Consider the following 21,551-nt stretch of genomic DNA (forward strand, 5'->3'; position numbering starts at 1 on the left):
AAATGACTCAAGTAAAAGTGAAAGTCACCCAGTAAAATACTACTTGAGTAAAAGTAAAGATACTTAATAGAAAATGACTCAAGTAAAAGTGAAAGTCACCCAGTAAAATATTACTTGAGTAAAAGTCTAAAGGTATCTGGTGTTAAATGTACTTAAGTATCAAAAGTGAAAGCAAAGGCTATATATCAAATTCCTTATATTATGCAGATGTTCTTGTTTTTATTTATTTACGGAAAGCCAGGGGCACAGTCTAACAATATTTTACAAACCAGATCAGAAGCAGTAGGGATGAGTTCTCTTAATAAGTGTATGAATTTGACCGTTTTACTGTCCTGCTGAGCATTCGAAATGTAACGAGCACATCTTTTCTTTCTGAATGTTGTCAAGTAAAAGTAAAAGATAAAAAATATATACATTTTCAAGTAAAGTACAGATACCTGTTACCATGGAAACAAGAGTTTATCAGTGTGTGTGTCATGTTCATGCAGATTTAAAGTGATATTTACATTACAAAATCAGTTGTCTTAGTGTTACCCAGAGAACAGGATGGTCTTAAACGTCTGCTCTTTAATGCACTGACCCAATATCTCCTACAGACAGACACACGCAGAGAGAGAGAGAGGTTTGAGTTTGTGAGATATTGATAATATATTGGGACAGCAATTAGGGATGGGGAGGTACTTGAATATTCAAACCGGGCTTAGTCTAGTATTGGATCAACAGTGGTATGATTTTTTTAATTCTTAAAAAAAACGTTTGAATGAAGTTGTATAAGATTGTATTTGAGCTACTGCTGGTTCTTATGTTGCGTTTTACATGAAAAGGCAATTTAGCCTACTTTTATAGCGCATTTTAAGTTAGCCCTCCAGTCAGTCCTGACATAGAAGTAGACCTGTATGCTCCCCACTTCAAATAGCGATTATAGGCGCGCACCTATTCGTCCCCAGGCTAAATGCGCATTATTGGGGAAGATCGCTAAAGTAAAATGACTAACGCAAAAATTAGGGGGAAGAAGAGTCTGCTGGTGAACGAGATAAACGGGAACCTGACAGAGCTGCCAATAAAATTTGACAGACCATTGAGATCCATGCAAAACACTCGCCAGATACATGTTATTCAGCCATTGAGGCGCTGTAACGCTGTGACGTAGAAGTCTCTCAGAGGTTATTTCGTTTTCAACTTATTGAGCTAGGCTATAGCAAAGATGAGGCAAATTCTATCATGGGGAACATCAGACTTTATTCATTTGTTTATTTATTTTTGCCAACATCAAACTTAATCTTTCACAAAATCGCCTCTATGACATACTTCTTTATTACGACGTGGAAACTCGATTTCAGAACCTTGGACAATTCTGATGTTCACAACCATAACAGCCTTGAACTAAAAGCACTGGACAACCCGTCTTTACCTTTCAATTAACAAAGAAAATATTGAAATATCTTAATCATTTTTCACATATCAACTTGAAATCAGTGAGTAATATTTTTGTTTTGCTTTGGAATGTTATATTGCTCATGTTTATGAATACATAAGACTTATTAATGCCTATGCTTAATACTGTGATGAAGAATCTGTCCCAAATGGAACCCTGTTTCCTATATAAAGCACTGCTTTTGACCAGACCCCTTTGGGCAATGGTCAAAAGCAGTGCACTTTGTAGGGAATAGGTTGCCATTTCGGAGACAGCCAGAGCTGAGCTAGCTAGGCCAACTGAACTGACGCCAAGCATTTCATTTTGCTAATATTGAAGCATTTTGTTTTCCACAGGCACTATTGACCATGGGATCCGCAATGTCTCTCTCGCTCCGCAAGAAGGCAGTCCTCTTCAAAGACGGGCCGGACACTGTGGGTCACTTGATGGAGGTCCAGACCGGTAAGAGCGCAAAAGACAAGACTCTGAAGCGCTACTCGCCATGGAGGCGGATTGTGAAGAAGAAGGGCTCCAAGAAGGTGCAGGCCCACGAGAACACCAACCAAAGCAACATTGCCCATCTGAGTAATGAGAACCGGGAGAAGTCTCAGTCCTTCTCCAACCTGTCCACCCTCATCCTGGAGAAGTCTCAGTCCTGTGACAAGCTGTCCACCCAGGACCAGAGCACTCCAGCCATCTCCAACAGCTCCAACAACGCCGCCTCGTCGGTTGAGAAGTTCCCCTTATGCAACTCAAACACGGCCCCCGACACGCCCCAGATGGTGACCGTCCAGGACCTCGACACGCCCAGGAGGCTGGTGATGGTCCACGCTACAACCGGCGAGCTGCTGCGCTGCCTGGGTGAGTTCCTGTGCCGGCGCTGCCACCAGCTCCAGGACATGTCTTCCATGGACCCGTTGCTGTGGCTGCGGGTGGTGGACCGTTATCTGCTGGACAACTGCTATCAGAACCAGAGCTGCATCAATCCGGCCACTGTGGTCTTCCTCTACATGCTGTGCCGCGAGGCGGTTTCCTCCGAGGTGGCCACCTTGCACGAGCTGCATGCCGTGCTGCTCACCTGCTTCTACACGACCTGCTCCTACATGGGCAACGAGATCGCCTACCCCCTGAAACCCTTCCTGGTGGACACCTGCGGGCAGACCTTCTGGATCCGCTGCATGTCCATCACCAAGCTGATGAGTGACAAGATGCTCCAGATGAACACAGACCCTAACTTCTTCTCCCAGGTGTTTGCTGACCTGAAGAACGAGAGCCAGAAGGAGGAGAAGAAGAGCCGCCTGCTCAGCGGTGTGTACAGCACTCAGTGAGGGACCTAGGGTAGAGGGGCGAGGGGAGGGCGGGTGCCAACTACAGCCTGACATTTCAAAATGGGAGGGAGGATTGGTTGAGGGAGGGGGAAGAGGGTGAGCTTTGATGGGAAAAGATGATTTATAGATTTTAAGGGTTAATATGAGGGTTCATTTGGCTTGAAAGAGAACACAAATCGGTAGCTATGAATGTGTGGAGGACTGAGGCTTTAGCTTACTATCTACAGTACCAGCTGACTGACTGATGTGTGCACTGCCTACCACGGGAGGATTGGAGGCACCTTTGAGTGACTGGGCTAGTGCTCACATCACACTGAGGCTGCAGCCCACCAGTCTACTGTTCTGACTGTGGGAGATGTGCACTTTCTACCACGAGAGGGAAGGAGGCACCCTTGAGTGACTGGACTAGTGCTCAGATCATGGTTGAACAGACAAGCTGCAACCCTGGCGCTTTAGACAGTGAAGTGAACACCAATGTTCCCCCACAGCAAGCACGGGACAGTTCTGGGGGACAGGGGTTTGTTTGAGGACCATTGGTTCTGATGAATTTGAACGAACAGTGTGACTGTTTTGGAATAAAATGCTTTATATCATTTCTTAAAAACATCCCATGTTGTGTCCTTACTATTTTACAAATATATATTTTCCATGTCCTTTTGAGATCTTGGTGGAGATAATACTTTACGAGTGGTGGGAAAAGAACCCAATTGTCATACTTTAGTTTTTTTGTTTTTAAATTTTTTTATTTTTTTTTCCTAGCCACCGTGCTTCTACACCTGCATTGCTTGCTGTTTGGAGTTTTAGGCTGGGTTTCTGTACAGCACTTTGAGATATCAGCTGATGTAAGAAGGGCTATATAAATACATTTGATTTGATTTGATTAAAAGTACACACACTCAATAGAAAATGACTCAAGGAAAAGTCACCCAGTAAAATACTACTTGAGTAAAAGTAAAGATACTTAATAGAAAATGACTCAAGTAAAAGTGAAAGTCACCCAGTAAAATACTACTTGAGTAAAAGTAAAGATACTTAATAGAAAATGACTCAAGTAAAAGTGAAAGTCACCCAGTAAAATATTACTTGAGTAAAAGTCTAAAGGTATCTGGTGTTAAATGTACTTAAGTATCAAAAGTGAAAGCAAAGGCTATATATCAAATTCCTTATATTATGCAGATGTTCTTGTTTTTATTTATTTACGGAAAGCCAGGGGCACAGTCTAACAATATTTTACAAACCAGATCAGAAGCAGTAGGGATGAGTTCTCTTAATAAGTGTATGAATTTGACCGTTTTACTGTCCTGCTGAGCATTCGAAATGTAACGAGCACATCTTTTCTTTCTGAATGTTGTCAAGTAAAAGTAAAAGATAAAAAATATATACATTTTCAAGTAAAGTACAGATACCTGTTACCATGGAAACAAGAGTTTATCAGTGTGTGTGTCATGTTCATGCAGATTTAAAGTGATATTTACATTACAAAATCAGTTGTCTTAGTGTTACCCAGAGAACAGGATGGTCTTAAACGTCTGCTCTTTAATGCACTGACCCAATAAATATCTCCTACAGACAGACACACGCAGAGAGAGAGAGAGGTTTGAGTTTGTGAGATATTGATAATATATTGGGACAGCAATTAGGGATGGGGAGGTACTTGAATATTCAAACCGGGCTTAGTCTAGTATTGGATCAACAGTGGTATGATTTTTTTAATTCTTAAAAAAAACGTTTGAATGAAGTTGTATAAGATTGTATTTGAGCTACTGCTGGTTCTTATGTTGCGTTTTACATGAAAAGGCAATTTAGCCTACTTTTATAGCGCATTTTAAGTTAGCCCTCCAGTCAGTCCTGACATAGAAGTAGACCTGTATGCTCCCCACTTCAAATAGCGATTATAGGCGCGCACCTATTCGTCCCCAGGCTAAATGCGCATTATTGGGGAAGATCGCTAAAGTAAAATGACTAACGCAAAAATTAGGGGGAAGAAGAGTCTGCTGGTGAACGAGATAAACGGGAACCTGACAGAGCTGCCAATAAAATTTGACAGACCATTGAGATCCATGCAAAACACTCGCCAGATACATGTTATTCAGCCATTGAGGCGCTGTAACGCTGTGACGTAGAAGTCTCTCAGAGGTTATTTCGTTTTCAACTTATTGAGCTAGGCTATAGCAAAGATGAGGCAAATTCTATCATGGGGAACATCAGACTTTATTCATTTGTTTATTTATTTTTGCCAACATCAAACTTAATCTTTCACAAAATCGCCTCTATGACATACTTCTTTATTACGACGTGGAAACTCGATTTCAGAACCTTGGACAATTCTGATGTGCACAACCATAACAGCCTTGAACTCAAAGCACTTGACAACCCGTCTTTACCTTTCAATTAACAAAGAAAATATTGAAATATCTTAATCATTTTTCACATATCAACTTGAAATCAGTGAGTAATATTTTTGTTTTGCTTTGGAATGTTATATTGCTCATGTTTATGAATACATAAGACTTATTAATGCCTATGCTTAATACTGTGATGAAGAATCTGTCCCAAATGGAACCCTGTTTCCTATATAAAGCACTGCTTTTGACCAGACCCCTTTGGGCAATGGTCAAAAGCAGTGCACTTTGTAGGGAATAGGTTGCCATTTCGGAGACAGCCAGAGCTGAGCTAGCTAGGCCAACTGAACTGACGCCAAGCATTTCATTTTGCTAATATTGAAGCATTTTGTTTTCCAAAGGCACTATTGACCATGGGATCCGCAATGTCTATCTCGCTCCGCGAGAAGGCAGTCCTCTTCAAAGACGGGCCAGACACTGTGGGCCACTTGATGGAAGTCCAGACCGGTAAGAGCGCAAAAGACAAGACTCTGAAGCGCTACTCGCCATGGAGGCGGATTGTGAAGAAGAAGGGCTCCAAGAAGGTGCAGGCCCACGAGAACACCAACCAAAACAACATTGCCCATCTGAGTAATGAGAACCTGGAGAAGTCTCAGTCCTTCTCCAACCTGTCCACCCTCATCCTGGAGAAGTCTCAGTCCTGTGACAAGCTGTCCACCCAGGACCAGAGCACTCCAGCCATCTCCAACAGCTCCAACAATGCCGCCTCGTCGGTTGAGAAGTTCCCCTTATGCAACTCAAACACGGCCCCCAACACGCCCCAGATGGTGACCGTCCAGGACCTCGACACGCCCAGGAGGCTGGTGATGGTCCACGCTACAACCGGCGAGCTGCTGCGCTGCCTGGGTGAGTTCCTGTGCCGGCGCTGCCACCGGCTCCAGGACATGTCTTCCATGGACCCGGTGCTGTGGCTGCGGGTGGTGGACCGTTATCTGCTGGACAACTGCTATCAGAACCAGAGCTGCATCAATCCGGCCACTGTGGTCTTCCTCTACATGCTGTGCCGCGAGGCGGTATCCTCCGAGGTGGCCACCTTGCACGAGCTGCATGCCGTGCTGCTCACCTGCTTCTACACGACCTGCTCCTACATGGGCAACGAGATCGCCTACCCCCTGAAACCCTTCCTGGTGGACACCTGCGGGCAGACCTTCTGGATCCGCTGCATGTCCATCACCAAGCTGATGAGTGACAAGATGCTCCAGATGAACACAGACCCTAACTTCTTCTCCCAGGTGTTTGCTGACCTGAAGAACGAGAGCCAGAAGGAGGAGAAGAAGAGCCGCCTGCTCAGCGGTGTGTACAGCACTCAGTGAGGGACCTAGGGTAGAGGGGCGAGGGGAGGGCGGGTGCCAACTACAGCCTGACATTTCAAAATGGGAGGGAGGATTGGTTGAGGGAGGGGGAAGAGGGTGAGCTTTGATGGGAAAAGATGATTTATAGATTTTAAGGGTTAATATGAGGGTTCATTTGGCTTGAAAGAGAACACAAATCGGTAGCTATGAATGTGTGGAGGACTGAGGCTTTAGCTTACTATCTACAGTACCAGCTGACTGACTGATGTGTGCACTGCCTACCACGGGAGGATTGGAGGCACCTTTGAGTGACTGGGCTAGTGCTCACATCACACTGAGGCTGCAGCCCACCAGTCTACTGTTCTGACTGTGGGAGATGTGCACTTTCTACCACGAGAGGGAAGGAGGCACCCTTGAGTGACTGGACTAGTGCTCAGATCATGGTTGAACAGACAAGCTGCAACCCTGGCGCTTTAGACAGTGAAGTGAACACCAATGTTCCCCCACAGCAAGCACGGGACAGTTCTGGGGGACAGGGGTTTGTTTGAGGACCATTGGTTCTGATGAATTTGAACGAACAGTGTGACTGTTTTGGAATAAAATGCTTTATATCATTTCTTAAAAACATCCCATGTTGTGTCCTTACTATTTTACAAATATATATTTTCCATGTCCTTTTGAGATCTTGGTGGAGATAATACTTTACGAGTGGTGGGAAAAGAACCCAATTGTCATACTTTAGTTTTTTTGTTTTTAATTTTTTAAATTTTTTTTTCCTAGCCACCGTGCTTCTACACCTGCATTGCTTGCTGTTTGGAGTTTTAGGCTGGGTTTCTGTACAGCACTTTGAGATATCAGCTGATGTAAGAAGGGCTATATAAATACATTTGATTTGATTTGATTAAAAGTACACACACTCAATAGAAAATGACTCAAGGAAAAGTCACCCAGTAAAATACTACTTGAGTAAAAGTAAAGATACTTAATAGAAAATGACTCAAGTAAAAGTGAAAGTCACCCAGTAAAATACTACTTGAGTAAAAGTAAAGATACTTAATAGAAAATGACTCAAGTAAAAGTGAAAGTCACCCAGTAAAATATTACTTGAGTAAAAGTCTAAAGGTATCTGGTGTTAAATGTACTTAAGTATCAAAAGTGAAAGCAAAGGCTATATATCAAATTCCTTATATTATGCAGATGTTCTTGTTTTTATTTATTTACGGAAAGCCAGGGGCACAGTCTAACAATATTTTACAAACCAGATCAGAAGCAGTAGGGATGAGTTCTCTTAATAAGTGTATGAATTTGACCGTTTTACTGTCCTGCTGAGCATTCGAAATGTAACGAGCACATCTTTTCTTTCTGAATGTTGTCAAGTAAAAGTAAAAGATAAAAAATATATACATTTTCAAGTAAAGTACAGATACCTGTTACCATGGAAACAAGAGTTTATCAGTGTGTGTGTCATGTTCATGCAGATTTAAAGTGATATTTACATTACAAAATCAGTTGTCTTAGTGTTACCCAGAGAACAGGATGGTCTTAAACGTCTGCTCTTTAATGCACTGACCCAATATCTCCTACAGACAGACACACGCAGAGAGAGAGAGAGGTTTGAGTTTGTGAGATATTGATAATATATTGGGACAGCAATTAGGGATGGGGAGGTACTTGAATATTCAAACCGGGCTTAGTCTAGTATTGGATCAACAGTGGTATGATTTTTTTAATTCTTAAAAAAAACGTTTGAATGAAGTTGTATAAGATTGTATTTGAGCTACTGCTGGTTCTTATGTTGCGTTTTACATGAAAAGGCAATTTAGCCTACTTTTATAGCGCATTTTAAGTTAGCCCTCCAGTCAGTCCTGACATAGAAGTAGACCTGTATGCTCCCCACTTCAAATAGCGATTATAGGCGCGCACCTATTCGTCCCCAGGCTAAATGCGCATTATTGGGGAAGATCGCTAAAGTAAAATGACTAACGCAAAAATTAGGGGGAAGAAGAGTCTGCTGGTGAACGAGATAAACGGGAACCTGACAGAGCTGCCAATAAAATTTGACAGACCATTGAGATCCATGCAAAACACTCGCCAGATACATGTTATTCAGCCATTGAGGCGCTGTAACGCTGTGACGTAGAAGTCTCTCAGAGGTTATTTCGTTTTCAACTTATTGAGCTAGGCTATAGCAAAGATGAGGCAAATTCTATCATGGGGAACATCAGACTTTATTCATTTGTTTATTTATTTTTGCCAACATCAAACTTAATCTTTCACAAAATCGCCTCTATGACATACTTCTTTATTACGACGTGGAAACTCGATTTCAGAACCTTGGACAATTCTGATGTTCACAACCATAACAGCCTTGAACTAAAAGCACTGGACAACCCGTCTTTACCTTTCAATTAACAAAGAAAATATTGAAATATCTTAATCATTTTTCACATATCAACTTGAAATCAGTGAGTAATATTTTTGTTTTGCTTTGGAATGTTATATTGCTCATGTTTATGAATACATAAGACTTATTAATGCCTATGCTTAATACTGTGATGAAGAATCTGTCCCAAATGGAACCCTGTTTCCTATATAAAGCACTGCTTTTGACCAGACCCCTTTGGGCAATGGTCAAAAGCAGTGCACTTTGTAGGGAATAGGTTGCCATTTCGGAGACAGCCAGAGCTGAGCTAGCTAGGCCAACTGAACTGACGCCAAGCATTTCATTTTGCTAATATTGAAGCATTTTGTTTTCCACAGGCACTATTGACCATGGGATCCGCAATGTCTCTCTCGCTCCGCAAGAAGGCAGTCCTCTTCAAAGACGGGCCAGACACTGTGGGCCACTTGATGGAAGTCCAGACCGGTAAGAGCGCAAAAGACAAGACTCTGAAGCGCTACTCGCCATGGAGGCGGATTGTGAAGAAGAAGGGCTCCAAGAAGGTGCAGGCCCACGAGAACACCAACCAAAACAACATTGCCCATCTGAGTAATGAGAACCTGGAGAAGTCTCAGTCCTTCTCCAACCTGTCCACCCTCATCCTGGAGAAGTCTCAGTCCTGTGACAAGCTGTCCACCCAGGACCAGAGCACTCCAGCCATCTCCAACAGCTCCAACAACGCCGCCTCGTCGGTTGAGAAGTTCCCCTTATGCAACTCAAACACGGCCCCCGACACGCCCCAGATGGTGACCGTCCAGGACCTCGACACGCCCAGGAGGCTGGTGATGGTCCACGCTACAACCGGCGAGCTGCTGCGCTGCCTGGGTGAGTTCCTGTGCCGGCGCTGCCACCGGCTCCAGGACATGTCTTCCATGGACCCGGTGCTGTGGCTGCGGGTGGTGGACCGTTATCTGCTGGACAACTGCTATCAGAACCAGAGCTGCATCAATCCGGCCACTGTGGTCTTCCTCTACATGCTGTGCCGCGAGGCGGTTTCCTCCGAGGTGGCCACCTTGCACGAGCTGCATGCCGTGCTGCTCACCTGCTTCTACACGACCTGCTCCTACATGGGCAACGAGATCGCCTACCCCCTGAAACCCTTCCTGGTGGACACCTGCGGGCAGACCTTCTGGATCCGCTGCATGTCCATCACCAAGCTGATGAGTGACAAGATGCTCCAGATGAACACAGACCCTAACTTCTTCTCCCAGGTGTTTGCTGACCTGAAGAACGAGAGCCAGAAGGAGGAGAAGAAGAGCCGCCTGCTCAGCGGTGTGTACAGCTCTCAGTGAGGGACCTAGGGTAGAGGGGCCAGGGGAGGGTGGGTGCCAACTACAGCCTGACATTTCAAAATGGGAGGGAGGAGGATTGGTTGAGGGAGGGGGAAGAGGGTGAGCTTTGATGAGAAAATATGTTTTATAGATTTTAAGGGTTAATATGAGGGTTCATTTGGCTTGAAAGAGAACACAAATCGGTAGCTATGAATGTGTGGAGGACTGAGGCTTTAGCTTACTATCTACAGTACCAGCTGACTGACTGATGTGTGCACTGCCTACCACGGGAGGATTGGAGGCACCTTTGAGTGACTGGGCTAGTGCTCACATCACACTGAGGCTGCAGCCCACCAGTCTACTGTTCTGACTGTGGGAGATGTGCACTTTCTACCACGAGAGGGAAGGAGGCACCCTTGAGTGACTGGACTAGTGCTCAGATCATGGTTGAACAGACAAGCTGCAACCCTGGCGCTTTAGACAGTGAAGTGAACACCAATGTTCCCCCACAGCAAGCACAGGACAGTTCTGGGGGACAGGGGTTTGTTTGAGGACCATTGGTTCTGATGAATTTGAACGAACAGTGTGACTGTTTTGGAATAAAATGCTTTATATGAATTCTTAAAAACATCCCATGTTGTGTCCTTATTATTTTACAAATATATATTTTCCATGTCCTTTTGAGATCTTGCTGGAGATAATACTTTACGAGTGGTGGAAAAAGAACCCAATTGTCATACTTGAGTTTTTAAAGATTTTCCTAGACACCGTGCTTCTACACCTGCATTGCTTGCTGTTTGGGGTTTTAGGCTGGGTTTCTGTACAGCACTTTGAGATATCAGCTGATGTAAGAAGGGCTATATAAATACATTTGATTTGATTTGATTAAAAGTACAGATACTCAATAGAAAATTACTCAAGGAAAAGTCACCCAGTAAAATATTACTTGAGTAAAAGTCTAAAGGTATCTGGTTTTAAATGTACTTAAGTATCAAAAGTGAAAGCAAAGGCTATATATCAAATTCCTTATATTATGCAGATGTTCTTGTTTTTATTCATTTACGGAAAGCCAGGAGCACAGTCTAACAATATTTTACAAACCAGATCAGAAGCAGTAGGGATGAGTTCTCTTAATAAGTGTATGAATTTGACCGTTTTGCTGTCCTGCCTGAGCATTCGAAATGTAACAAGCACATATTTTCTTTCTGAATGTTGTCAAGTAAAAGTAAAAGTTAAAAAATATATAAATTCTCAAGTGAAGTACAGATACCAGTTACCATGGAAACAGAGTTTATCAGTGTGTGTGTGTGTCATGTTCATGCAGATTTAAAGTGATATTTACATTACAAAATCAGTTGTCTTAGTGTTACCCAGAGAACAGGATGGTCTTAAACGCCTGCTCTTTAATGCACTGACCCAATATCTCCTACAGACAGACACACGCAGAGAGAGAGGAGAGAGAGATTTGAGTTTGTGAGATATTGATAATGTTTTGGGACAGCAATTAGGGATGGGGAGTGTAGTAGGATGTCCCTTGGGGGTTTCCGTACCCATGTATGACATGCGATGGTTAGGTTAGTAAACACGCTGGAGCTAGAACCTCCTTGTCAAGCGTCCTTATTGTTATATAATACTACATGGTGTCAGAAGTGGGTTTTAAATTCACATAAACGTGAAGGAACTACCAAGTAAATCATACATTCAGCCTGTTTCAAAGCAGGGAGGGCACATTGTTGGAGATAAAACATATCATATTTTGCTAGCTAACGAGCAAGGACTAAGTTACTGCTAAGCAACATGTTGCAAGAGGAAGAAGCTGGCGGGATTTCAGGGTTTGCGACTCCCAAGTTCAACGGGCTCTGGCGCAAACACGGACAGGCCAGTGGCTAGGGCTGACGGATTTCGCATTAGTCCCCCGGAGAATTTTGTTTGTATGGACATTCAAAACTGGTCGAAATGGATCAGGCGCTTTGAAAGGTACAGGGTAGCATCAGGCTTAAACGTGAAAAATGAGGCATTTCAAGTTAATACACTGATCTACTCTGGGTGATGAAGCCGAGGATATATTAAATGCTTCAACGTTGACTGAGGAAGATAAACTTAACTACAGTGCCGTTAAAGACTGTTTTGAAACGCATTTTGTAGGGAGACACAACATTATATTTGAGAGAGCTCGGTTTAACATGCGCAAACAGGAGCAGGAAGAAACCACATACAGTTTTATCACAGCTGTTCACAAACTAGCAGAACATTGTCAGTTTGGCGCGCTCAGGGTAGAGCTGATCCGAGATCGGATTGTAGTGGGAATAAGAAATGTATCACTTTCTGAAAAGTTCCAGTTGGATTCCCATCTTACCTTGTCCAAAGCTGTAAACCAGGTTAGGCAGGGTGAGACAGTAAAAAGACAGTAGACGATGCTGCGCGACAGCAGCTTCTTGCAGAGCGAAGAGAGTGAATGAAATACATGCATTTTCATACCGAGTTAAAAAAAACGGAGGGGAACACAGAACAGAGACAGACGTGGAGAAAACAATCGCAGACAGCGCCAGTAGCTAGTTCAAGTGTTAGTCGCAAATGTGGGAAATCCCCTTTCCACAGATGGAAAGATTGCCCAGCAAAGGATGCGGAATGCAGGAAATGTCACAGGAGAGGACACTTTTCAGCTGTCTGTCGATTAAAGCAAATGCATGAGGTCTCAGAGGAGGTACAGCAGGACAGCATCTTTCTGGGAGAAGTAAGGGAAAACAAGGCTGGCTGGCATTCAGACATTAAACTCAATGGGGAGGTTGTGTCATTTAAACTAGACACTGGGGCAGCAGTGACAGCTATCCCAACTAGGCTGTATAGCTATAGCAGAGATGGCCCTTTGCTCTCTACAAACAAAAACCTGTACGGGCCCAGTAATAAGATTTTACCAGTGGTAGGGCAGTGTGTGATTAAACTGGAGAGTAAAGACAAAAGTGCCATCCAGCCTGTCTTTGTCATTGACTCTCTAGCCAGACCGTTGCTGGGGCTGCCAGCAATTTAAGTATTGCAACTCATTGAGAGAGTGAGCGAACTGGAGGACCCAGGTGAGGTTTTCAAAAATAAATTCCCAAAAGTGTTTTCTGGTCTAGGAAGAACAGAAGGTGACTACAAAATCCGCCTGAAAGAGGATGCTGTCCCCTATGCCCTTTCCACCCCCCGCCGTGTGCCTATCTCTTTATTGGGCAGAGTAAAGGAAGAGTTGGGGAGGACGGAAGAAATTGGGGCGGTGTCTAAAGTAAAGAGTCCCACAGACTGGTGTGCAGGGATGGTAGTGGTCCCAAAAGCCAATGGGGACATAAGGATCTGTGTGGACATGACTCACTTGAATGAGGCACTCTGCAGAGAGAGACAGTCACTGGCTCAGTTGGATGGCTCACAAGTCTTCACAAAGCTGGAAGCCCGCTCAGGTTTCTGTCAGATACCGCTGACATCAGAGAGTAGGGCGCTCACAACGTTTATAACACCGTTTGGCCGTTACTGTTTTAAAGTTTTGCCATTTGGAATCGCTTCCGGTCCTGAGCATTTCCAAAGACGCATGTCCCAGCTGTTGGATGGGATGAGTGGCGTCATAGTCCACGCGGACGATGTGCTCGTGAGCGGAAGGGACAGAGCAGAACATGATGTAAGGCTCACAGCAGTTCTGACCCGACTCCAGGAGACTGGCCTGACACTCAATGAAAAATGCACTTTTGCACAGTCAGAGGTCTTGTTCTTGAGACACAAAATCAGTGCAGCTGGAATAGAGCCGAACCCGGAGAAGATCAGCGCTGTCACAGATATGCCCAGACCCCAGAATGTGGCTGAAGTCAGGACCTTCTTAGGCATGGCCACATATGTGGGTAAGTTCCTCCCACAGTTTTCAGATACAACCAAACCCCTGAGAGACTTACTAGCCAAAGAGAATGACTGGTCATGGGGTCATATGCAACAGGTGGCGTTTGACAAAATCAAAGGAGATCTGGCCTCACAGAGACTGCTGGCCCAGTACCGTCCCCACTAGAGGTCGACCGATTATGATTTTTCAACACCGATACCGATTATTGGGAGGCCAACTAAAAACCGATACCGATTAATCTGCCAATTTTTTTTAAATGTATTTGTAATAATGACAATTACAACAACACTGAATGAACAATTATTTTAACTTAATATAATACATCAATAAAATCAATTTAGCCTCAAATAAATAATGAAATATGTTCAATTTGGTTTAAATAAGGCAAAATCAAAGTGTTGGAGAAGAAAGTAAAAGTGCAATATGTGCCATGTAAAAAAGCTAACGTTTAAGTTCCTTGCTCAGAACATGAGAGCATGTGAAAGCTGGTGGTTCCTTTTAACATGAGTCTTCAATATTCCCAGGTAAGAAGTTTTAGGTTGTAGTTTTTGTAGGAATTATAGGACTATTTCTCTATACTATTTGTATTTCATATACCTTTGACTATTGGATGTTCTTACAGGCACTTTAGTATTGCCAGTGTAACAGTATAGCTTCCGTCCCTCTCCTCGCCGCTAACTGGGCTCGAACCAGGAACACATCGACAACAGCCACCCTCGAAGCAGCGTTACCCATGCAGAGCAAGGGGAACAACTACTCCAAGTCTCAGAGCGAGTGACGTTTGAAACGCTATTAGCGCGCACCACGCTAACTAGCTAACCATTTCACATCGGTTACACCAGCCTAATCTCGGGAGTTGATAGGCTTGAATTCATAAACAGCAGAGCTGCTGGCAAAATGCACTAAAGTGCTGTTTGAATGAATGCTTACGAGCCTGCTGGTGCCCACCATCGCTCAGTCAGACTGCTCTATCAAATCATAGACTTAATTATAACATAATAACACACAGAAATACGAGCCTTAGGTCATTAATATGGTCGAATCCGGAAACTATCATCTCGAAAACAAAACATTTATTATTTCAGTGAAATACGGAACCGTTCCGTATTTTATCTAACGGGTGGCATCCATCAGTCTAAATATTCCTGTTACATTGCACAACCTTCAATGTTATGTCATAATTACGTAAAATTCTGGCAAATTAGTTCGCAATGAGCCAGGCGGCCCAAACTGTTGCATATACCCTGACTCTGCGTGCAATGAACGCAAGAGAAGAGACACAATTTCACCTGGTTAATATTGCCTGTTAACCTGGATTTCTTTTAGCTAAATATGCAGGTTTAAAAATATATACTTCTGTGTATTGATTTTAAGAAAGGCATTGATGTTTATGGTTAGGTACACATTGGAGCAACGACAGTTCTTTTTCACGAATGCGCAATGCATCGATTATATGCAATGCAGGACATGCTAGATAAACTAGTAATATCATCAACCATGTGTAGTTATAACTAGTGATTATGATTGATTGATTGTTTTTTATAAGATTAGTGTAATGCTAGCTAGCAACTTACCTTGGCTTCTTACTGCATTCGCGTAACAGGCGGGCTAATTTATAAACAATTTTGGTCCTCCAATAATCGGTATTGGTATCGGCGTTGAAAAATCAAAATCGGTCGACCTCTAGTTTCAGGATGTGAAGTAGCATGTTAGAGAATAATACTGGTTTCCAAATTGCATTTCAGTTATGCTTCAGTGGTTATGCATGTTGAGTTCTTGTTCATGGGAGAGGGGAAGATGTAGTAGGATGTCCCTTGGGGGTACCCGTACCTATGTATGACATGTGAGGGTTAGGTTAGTAAACATGCTGGAGCTAGAACCTCGTTGTCGTGCGTCCTTATTTTTTAGATAATACTACAGGGAGGTACTTGAATATTCAAACCGAGTTTAGTCTAGTATTTGATCAACAGTTGTATGATTTATTTAATTCTTTAAAAAAACGTTTGAATGAAGTTGTATAAGATTGTATTTAAGCTACTGCTGGTTCTTATGTTGCGTTTTACATGAAAAGGCAATGTAGCCTACTTTTATAGTGCATTTTAAGCTAGCCTTTTCTCAATAGGGGGTGCTGTTTGCACTTTGTAATAATTTCGTTCCCAAATTAAATTGCCTCGTACTCAATTCTTGCTCGTACAATATGCATATTATTATTACTATTGGATAGAAAACACTCTCTAGTTTCTAAAACCGTTTGAATTATATCTCTGAGTAAAACAGAACTGGAGTTGGAGCAATTTTCCTATGAGGATGTGAGAATGCTGAAATCTGCAGGCTGTTCTGAGGTCCCTTTATTAATTTGCCTGTCTTCTATTGGTTGAGATGCACTGCATACGCCTTCCCCTGGATGTCAGCGAATAGTGAGAATTGAAATGGTGTTGCTAGGCAGATCTGAGAGCTAATAAATGGGCTGGCAACGTGGGGTCCTTCCTTTCTTCTCTTCGCCATGACGCAAAAAGGACCTCTGGATGTCGTTCTAGAAAGCTCCCATTATAGCCCTTAGATATATCCGGCTCTGTTTTTATTCGATATAGGTATTAAAGACATCATAATGTTGTTATTTTAAACCGAGTTATATCAGTTTATATCAGTATATTGCGATTTTCGGATATTATTAGTGCTGCGTTATAGTGAGTTGGACACGTCTTTGCCACATGGCTAATGTTTACTGCTAATTCCAAAGTTGAAGACGACAATCTACAACCGAGCAACGATTCTTTTGGAAAAAGGACAACTTGCCCAAGATTCTGATGGGAGCTCATCAAAAAGTAAGAACTATTTATGATGTTAATTCGTTGTTCTGTTGAAAAATGTAAAACTCATATTCCGCCATTAATTTCGGTGCGGTCTCGCTTTAACGCATGCTGTATGTCGTAGTAACGTTAATTTTAAAAATCTAACACAGCGATTGCATTAAGAACTAATGTATCTTTCATTTGCTGTCCAACCTGTATTTTTTAGTCAAGTTTAGGATTAGTTACTGATTAGATTAGGTGCCTCTCCCAAGATTTCTCCCGACATATTGTTAGCAGCTTGGCTACTTTTCTCATTGTATAACCACGATTTGTGCTGCTAAATATGCACATTTTCGAACAAACTCTATATGTATTGTGTAATATGATGTTATAGGACTGTCATCTGAAGAAGTTTGAGAAGGTTAGTGAAAAAATTTATATCTTTTGCTGGTTTATTCGTTATCGCTATTGTTGGCCTGAATCAATGCTGTTGTGTGGTTGGCTATTGTAGTAAGCTAATATAATGCTATATTGTGTTTTCGCTGTAACACACTTAAAAAATCTGAAATATTGGCTGGATTCACAAGATCTTTGTCTTTCATTTGCTGTACGCTGTGTATTTTTCAGAAATGTTTTATGATGAGTATTTAGGTAATACACGATGGTCTCTGTAGTTATTCTAGTTGCTTTGGTGAGAGTTGTGATGGTGGCTGCAATGGTAAACTAGGATTTATACCTGAAATATGCAAATTTTTCTAACAAAACATATGCTATACAATAAATATGTTTTCAGACTGTCATCTTTATTTGGTCGAAATTGTGATAGCTACCTATGCAGGAAAAAAATGGTGGGAAAAAAAAAAGTTGTGTCTTTTGCTATCGTGGTTAGCTAATAGATTTACATATTGTGTCTTCCCTGTAAAACATTTTAAAAATCAGAAATGATGGCTGGATTCACAAGATGTGTATCTTTCATCTGGTGTCGTGGACTTGTGATTTAATGATATTTAGATGCTAGTATTTACTTGTGACGCTATGCTAGGCTATGCTAGTCAGCTTTTTTACTGATGGGGGTGCTCCCGGATCCGGGATTGTGATGAAGTAGAAGCTAGCCCTCCAGTCAGTCCTGACATAGAAGTAGACCTGTATGCTCCCCACTTCAAATAGCGATTATAGGCACGCACCTATTCGTCCCCAAGCTAAATGCGCATTATTGAAGTAGATTGCTAAAGTGAATTTACTAACGCACAAATTAGGGGGAAGAAGAGTCTGCTGGTGAACGAGATAAACGGGAACCTGACAGAGCTGCCAATAAAATTTGACAGACCATTGAGATCCATGCAAAACACTCGCCAGATACATGTTATTCAGCCATTGAGGCCAGACATGTAACGCTGTGACGTAGAAGTCTCTCAGAGGTTATTTCGTTTTCAACTTATTGAGCTAGGCTATAGCAAAGATGAGGCAAATTCTATCATGTTGAGAATCAGACATTATTTATTTTTGCCAACATCAAACTTAATCTTTCACAAAATCGCCTCTATGACATACTTCTTTATTACGACGTGGAAACTCGATTTCAGAACCTTGGACAATTCTGATGTTCACAACCATAACAGCCTTGAACTCAAAGCACTTGACAACCCGTCTTTACCTTTCAATTAACAAAGAAAATATTGAAATATCTTCATAATTTTTCACATATCAACTTGAAATCAGTGAGTAATATTTTTGTTTTGCTTTGGAACGTTATATTGCTCATGTTTATGAATACATAACACTAATGCCTATGCTTAATACTGTGATGAAGAATCTGTCCCAAATGGAACCCTGTTTCCTATATAAAGCACTGCTTTTGACCAGACCCCTTTAGGCAATGGTCAAAAGCAGTGCACTTTGTAGGGAATAGGTTGCCATTTCGGAGACAACCAGAGCTGAGCTAGCTAGGCCAACTGAACTGATGCCAAGCATTTCATTTTGCTAATATTGAAGCATTTTGTTTTCCACAGGCACTATTGACCATGGGATCCGCAATGTCTCTCTCGCTCCGCAAGAAGGCAGTCCTCTTCAAAGACGGGCCGGACACTGTGGGTCACTTGATGGAAGTCCAGACCGGTAAGAGCGCAAAAGACAAGACTCTGAAGCGCTACTCGCCATGGAGGCGGATTGTGAAGAAGAAGAAGGGCTCCAAGAAGGTGCAGGCCCATGAGAACACCAACCAAAGCAACATTGCCCATCTGAGTAATGAGAACCTGGAGAAGTCTCAGTCCTTCTCCAACCTGTCCACCCTCAGCCTGGAGAAGTCTCAGTCCTGTGACAAGCTGTCCACCCAGGACCAGAGCACTCCAGCCATCTCCAACAGCTCCAACAACGCCGCCTCGTCGGTTGAGAAGTTCCCCTTATGCAACTCAAACACGGCCCCCGACATGCCCCAGATGGTGACCGTCCAGGACCTCGACACGCCCAGGAGGCTGGTGATGGTCCACGCTACAACCGGCGAGCTGCTGCGCTGCCTGGGTGAGTTCCTGTGCCGGCGCTGCCACCGGCTCCAGGACATGTCTTCCATGGACCCGGTGCTGTGGCTGCGGGTGGTGGACCGTTATCTGCTGGACAACTGCTATCAGAACCAGAGCTGCATCAATCCGGCCACTGTGGTCTTCCTCTACATGCTGTGCCGCGAGGCGGTTTCCTCCGAGGTGGCCACCTTGCACGAGCTGCATGCCGTGCTGCTCACCTGCTTCTACACGACCTGCTCCTACATGGGCAACGAGATCGCCTACCCCCTGAAACCCTTCCTGGTGGACACCTGCGTGCAGACCTTCTGGATCCGCTGCATGTCCATCACCAAGCTGATGAGTGTCAAGATGCTCCAGATGAACACAGACCCTAACTTCTTCTCCCAGGTGTTTGCTGACCTGAAGAACGAGAGCCAGAAGGAGGAGAAGAAGAGCCGCTTGCTCAGCGGTGTGTACAGCACTCAGTGAGGGACCTAGGGTAGAGGGGCGAGGGGAGGGCGGGTGCCAACTACAGCCTGACATTTCAAAATGGGAGGAGGATTGGTTGAGGGAGGGGGAAGAGGGTGAGCTTTGATGAGAAAATATGTTTTATAGATTTTAAGTGTTAATATGAGGGTTCATTTGGCTTGAAAGAGAACACAAATCGGTAGCTATGAATGTGTGGAGGACTGAGGCTTTAGCTTACTATCTACAGTAACAGCTGACTGACTGATGTGTGCACTGCCTACCACGGGAGGATTGGAGGCACCTTTGAGTGACTGGGCTAGTGCTCACATCACACTGAGGCTGCAGCCCACCAGTCTACTGTTCTGACTGTGGGAGATGTGCACTTTCTACCACGAGAGGGAAGGAGGCACCCTTGAGTGACTGGACTAGTGCTCAGATCATGGTTGAACAGACAAGCTGCATCCCTGGCGCTTTAGACAGTGAAGTGAACACCAATGTTCCCCCACAGCAAGCACGGGACAGTTCTGGGGGACAGGGGTTGTTTGAGGACCATTGGTTCTGATGAATTTGAACGAACAGTGTGACTGTTTTGGAATAAAATGCTTTATATCATTTATTAAAAACATCCCATGTTGTGTCCTTATTATTTTACAAATATATTTTTTCCATGTCCTTTTGAGATCTTGGTGGAGATAATACTTTACGAGTGGTGGGAAAAGAACCCAATTGTCAAACTTGAGTAAAAGTAGGATACTTATTAGGAAATGACTCAAGTAAAAGTGAAAGTCACCCAGTAAAATACTACTTGAGTAAAAGTCTAAAGGTATCTGGTGTTAAATGTACTTAAGTATCAAAACTGAAAGCAAAGGCTATATATCAAGTTCCTTATATTATGCAGATGTTCTTGATTTTATTCATTTATGGAAAGCCAGGGGCACAGTCTAACAATATTTTACAAACCAGATCAGAGGCATTAGGGATGAGTTCTCTTAATAAGTGTATGAATTTGACCGTTTTGCTGTCCTGCCTGAGCAATTGATGTCGCGATGGTATAAAGGGTCGGGAGACAGGCGCAAGAATGCGTAAAAGGGGTTTTCATTTCCCCAAATTACGGCGTGCCGTGTAAATGCACTGGGACGAAGACCAAACAAACACGATCCAAAACACACGGTAGAAACCCAAAACAAAAGAGTTAGGAGTACCTTGAATAAATGACACAAGCTCACAATGATTAACACACGGGACTAGACCTGTAATCATCTGCGCAATCCACAATGGCACGAAAGCCAAAACACACAGCACAGGTACTCACACGCACCAACGGACATTGTAACAATAGTCGACAGGACGCTGGTAAACCAAGGACACACTTATACAATTATTAATCACTTGGAATAAGGGACAGGTTTGCGTAATGAACGTTCCGGAGGGATCCGCAACGAGCACATATTTTCTTTCGGAACTTAGTCAAGTAAAAGTAAAAAAAAATATATATATATTCAAGTAAAGTACAGATACTCCAAAGTAGTACTTCAAAGTATTTTTACTTAGTTACTTAACACCGCTGTAGTTTTTCTAATGATTAGTAAATGGATTATAAATGTCTATATTAACATCTAATAAATGATCCAATAATTAATTTGAAAGTTTAGTAAATAACTCTATATAGCTTGCTAACATTTTACAAATGTACAAACAACAATTAGTAAATAGTGAACAAACTGTTTACAAATGATCTATTACTGGATGTTGTTATGAAGCGTGAATCAAACATTTGATTTCAATTG

The 21,551-nt window shown here is 42.9% G+C and overlaps 5 protein-coding genes across 5 annotated transcripts in view; 4 read left to right on the forward strand and 1 right to left on the reverse strand.

Moving 5' to 3' along the window:
• Positions 1–1,717: 1,717 nt before the first annotated feature.
• On the forward strand, positions 1,718–2,748 carry LOC120020186 (cyclin-dependent kinase 5 activator 1-like). Its single transcript, XM_038963680.1, has one exon. The coding sequence runs from the start codon at positions 1,783–1,785 to the stop codon at positions 2,740–2,742; it is 960 nt and encodes a 319-aa protein (XP_038819608.1). The 5' UTR covers positions 1,718–1,782; the 3' UTR covers positions 2,743–2,748.
• Positions 2,749–5,324: 2,576 nt separating this feature from the next.
• On the forward strand, positions 5,325–6,463 carry LOC120020185 (cyclin-dependent kinase 5 activator 1-like). The gene has a single exon (XM_038963678.1). The coding sequence runs from the start codon at positions 5,498–5,500 to the stop codon at positions 6,455–6,457; it is 960 nt and encodes a 319-aa protein (XP_038819606.1). The 5' UTR covers positions 5,325–5,497; the 3' UTR covers positions 6,458–6,463.
• A 2,745-nt stretch (positions 6,464–9,208) lies between these two features.
• Positions 9,209–10,168, forward strand: LOC120020598 (cyclin-dependent kinase 5 activator 1-like). The gene has a single exon (XM_038964304.1). The coding sequence runs from the start codon at positions 9,209–9,211 to the stop codon at positions 10,166–10,168; it is 960 nt and encodes a 319-aa protein (XP_038820232.1).
• Positions 10,169–18,816: 8,648 nt separating this feature from the next.
• On the forward strand, positions 18,817–19,785 carry LOC120020600 (cyclin-dependent kinase 5 activator 1-like). The gene has a single exon (XM_038964307.1). The coding sequence runs from the start codon at positions 18,823–18,825 to the stop codon at positions 19,783–19,785; it is 963 nt and encodes a 320-aa protein (XP_038820235.1). The 5' UTR covers positions 18,817–18,822.
• A 302-nt stretch (positions 19,786–20,087) lies between these two features.
• dnah9l (dynein, axonemal, heavy polypeptide 9 like) overlaps positions 20,088–21,551 on the reverse strand; it is a 77,242-nt gene continuing 75,778 nt past the window's right edge. Inside the window, exon 82 of the mRNA XM_038964308.1 lies at positions 20,088–20,150. Coding sequence (XP_038820236.1) covers positions 20,088–20,150 — 63 coding nt within the window. The remainder of the gene's footprint in view (positions 20,151–21,551) is intronic.

This window comes from Salvelinus namaycush, chromosome 25, assembly GCF_016432855.1.
Source record: "Salvelinus namaycush isolate Seneca chromosome 25, SaNama_1.0, whole genome shotgun sequence".
Taxonomy (NCBI): domain Eukaryota; kingdom Metazoa; phylum Chordata; class Actinopteri; order Salmoniformes; family Salmonidae; genus Salvelinus; species Salvelinus namaycush.